The 3,032-nt window shown below is 41.5% G+C and overlaps 1 protein-coding gene across 1 annotated transcript; it reads right to left on the reverse strand.

The window, feature by feature from the left end:
• On the reverse strand, positions 1–3,026 carry LOC105157404 (putative late blight resistance protein homolog R1B-14). Its single transcript, XM_020692351.1, has one exon. The coding sequence runs from the start codon at positions 2,888–2,890 to the stop codon at positions 362–364; it is 2,529 nt and encodes an 842-aa protein (XP_020548010.1). The 5' UTR covers positions 2,891–3,026; the 3' UTR covers positions 1–361.

Genomic DNA, 3,032 nt, shown 5'->3' on the forward strand with positions numbered 1-3,032 from the left:
TAACAAAATTTATGCAACGTCATTCATCGATATATAGTGGAACAGTACAGGATACCCGAAGCTTTTCTTGCAGCTTTATAACATGTTTCATTCTCCCTATACTCCAAACTAGATGGCCAGAGCAGACAACAGACGGAGAACCTCCTGAAGAGAGTTGAGTGGTTCAAGGAGTTGATGGAACAAGGTCGTTGTTCTTAGTCTTCAGCTATCGTTCGCTGTGAAAGAATTATTTGCAATATACCATGACAGAATAATAGAACATAACTTGTTTGCTGAGAAATGTTTGGATGAATTGATATCAAACTCAGTATCAGAACAGAGATACAAAACAGACAGCAAAGAACAAGGATTTCCACACCTATCAACGAAGAATGCGAGAACTGAACCTGTCCTTGATTCTCCGCTTCAGCTCAATGCAAACTTTCAGATCCTCATTTGCCATGCTTTCTTGTTCCTCTTGTATTTGTTTTGCCCAAGTCACAGCAGAAGGGTGACAGTCGACCAACTCGATCATTTGAAGCGTCGTTATATCACCAATAGCAGAAGGAATCTCCCTTAGTCTGAAGCAAGACCTGATAATTAGGCTTTGAAGACGGGGGAAGGGTGCTTCCTTAGTCCTCCACTGCACAAGGTCTAATTCTTCAAGTAACAGGTATTTAAGTCGACAAAATTGCTCTTCGACTGTCTCCCATTCTTGGCCTCGGCAGGCATCCTTTTTCAGTTTGAGGACTTCAAGACATGGCAATAAACCAACTATTGTCATCCTTTCCCAAGGAAGTCCACAACCACTCAGAGTTAATCTATTAAGCTTCCGTGGGAAAGAAAGCTTTGGTGGATTCACAAATTTGGATGTTCGATAAGGATCATTCTTAATAATGATCTTAAGAGTCTCGAGTTGATGTAGATTGGCAAGGGACTCAAGGTTGAACTGCCACCGATCTACGTATGCCTGAGAGGAGACATCATAGGAAATTCCCAGTTTCTTTAGATTTGGAATTCTTTTGAGGATGTTTTTGCTACATCTGAAGTTTCTTACGTCCAAAAGCGTTTGAAGGTTTTCCAGAACAACAAAATTGTTTGCAAGAATTTCGCCAACTGGATCAGGCAAACAACTTGGCATACAATACAAATGTCTTAGATTGGGCATAGTCCAGATCTCAATAGGAAGCAAGTGATACTTTCCGAATGTCCAGTTATGATGAACAACTGTCTGTAAATTCCGAAGTTTCGATATGGATGGAGGAAGTGGGCCGTTATATGTGAAACCAAGATATCTTAAATGAAAAAGTCTAATGATGTCACTTGGGAACTCGGAGAAATGTATTAGGATTATATCCAGTACTCTGAGAAGTCTAAAACCTAAGTAGACAAGCGATGGATAAGTAAGACTTTTACCAGTGCATAGATACGATCGAGCATGGGAATAAGAACTTATCAACTGATGAGTGGTGTTAGCATATAGAGCATCAGGATGTATACTTACTCTACGCCTCCTTCTATTGCCTGCTTCAGTTAAATCTCCATACCAGTTCACAACGTGAAGAAAGTTCTCCTTCTGAGCATTTCGGACACAAACATCCCTTAATAGATCATGGATGTTGCATGTTTTAATCCTGCCATTGCAACTCCGCTTACATACCAAGAGTAGGCTTCTTTCGATAAGATCTTTCAGATACTCCTCAGCCACCTCTTCCAAGGTTTTAGATGTACTTGGTTTCAGGAATCCCTCTGCAGCCCACAAGTTGATGAGCTTGGAGACGGGGATTTCAGAATCTTCTGGAAAAACCCCCATATATAGAAAGCACGGTTTCAAACGATGAGGCAACCGATTATAACTCAAACCTAATATCTCCAAACACTGCTCATCATCTTTACTCAATATTGAATTTAAATTTTCAGCTATACTTCTCCAGTTCCTCCATGTTCTACTGTCCTTATACAGGAGACCTCCAATTACCACAATTGCTAGAGGAAGTCCTCCACAGTTTCGTGCAATCTCCCTTCCGACATCTTCAAGTTCGGGGGGGCAATCTTTTTCCCCAAAAACCTTTTTGCAAAGTAGATTCCAACTGTCAGCTTCATTGAGGAATCGCATTTGATGAAGACGGCTGGAGGAGTTGGCATAAACTGCCACATCTGATAGCCTAGTAGTCAGAAGGACACGACTTCCGTTACTATCATCGGGAAATAATCTTCTCACGGCATCCCAAATATCGATATCCCATATATCGTCCATTACTATGAGATATCTTCTACCCTTCAGACATTTGTAGAGAAACTCAGCCAATCGTGGGTCACTCTCATCCTGCATTTCTTCCGTGAGCATTTTGGTAGAATCTAAAAGGCCTAGCAGGACTTGGCGCAAGGAATATTCTTGAGAGACTGCCACCCAACCACGAGTATCAAAGTGATAAAAGATAGAAGGATCATCATAAATTTGTCTAGCAAGAGTAGTTTTGCCAATACCACCCATTCCCACAATTGAAATGATTTCAAGTTTGGATGAATCATCGATCCACCGAGTCTTTATCTCTTCCAAGTCTTTGTCAAATCCCACCACAACATTCTTCCCAACGCCACCAGAATCCCGTCTAGATAAAGAAGCACCAGGCAAGACACTCGAGTGCCAAAGACATTCACCTGCACCAAAGGTATCCATAACCTTAATCACCTCTTTCGTGATGGAAATGATTTCCTCCATTAACCGGAACAGCTCCTGATCTTCAGCAGGCTTATGTTTCACAGACAATACTTGTTGGATTCGACCAAACCAGGCCCGAACTCGAATTTCTTGGAGCTGCACATATGGTGCCGCAAAAGACACCTCTAATAGAACAGCCTCATGTACCAAAGCCCAGATCAGGACGGATACCACGTCCAGGATAAGCATAGGCAGACATATTTGTACAATGAAAGGTATCAAAACCTGGACTACAACAAATATCACATTCTGGGAGCAGACAGGAGCCAAAGCTCTTAGAATAAAAGGTCTCACATTTGTAACAGGCAAGATCAATTGAATCAATATAATC

Source organism: Sesamum indicum, linkage group LG3, assembly GCF_000512975.1.
Source record: "Sesamum indicum cultivar Zhongzhi No. 13 linkage group LG3, S_indicum_v1.0, whole genome shotgun sequence".
In the NCBI taxonomy this organism is placed as follows: Eukaryota; Viridiplantae; Streptophyta; class Magnoliopsida; order Lamiales; family Pedaliaceae; genus Sesamum; species Sesamum indicum.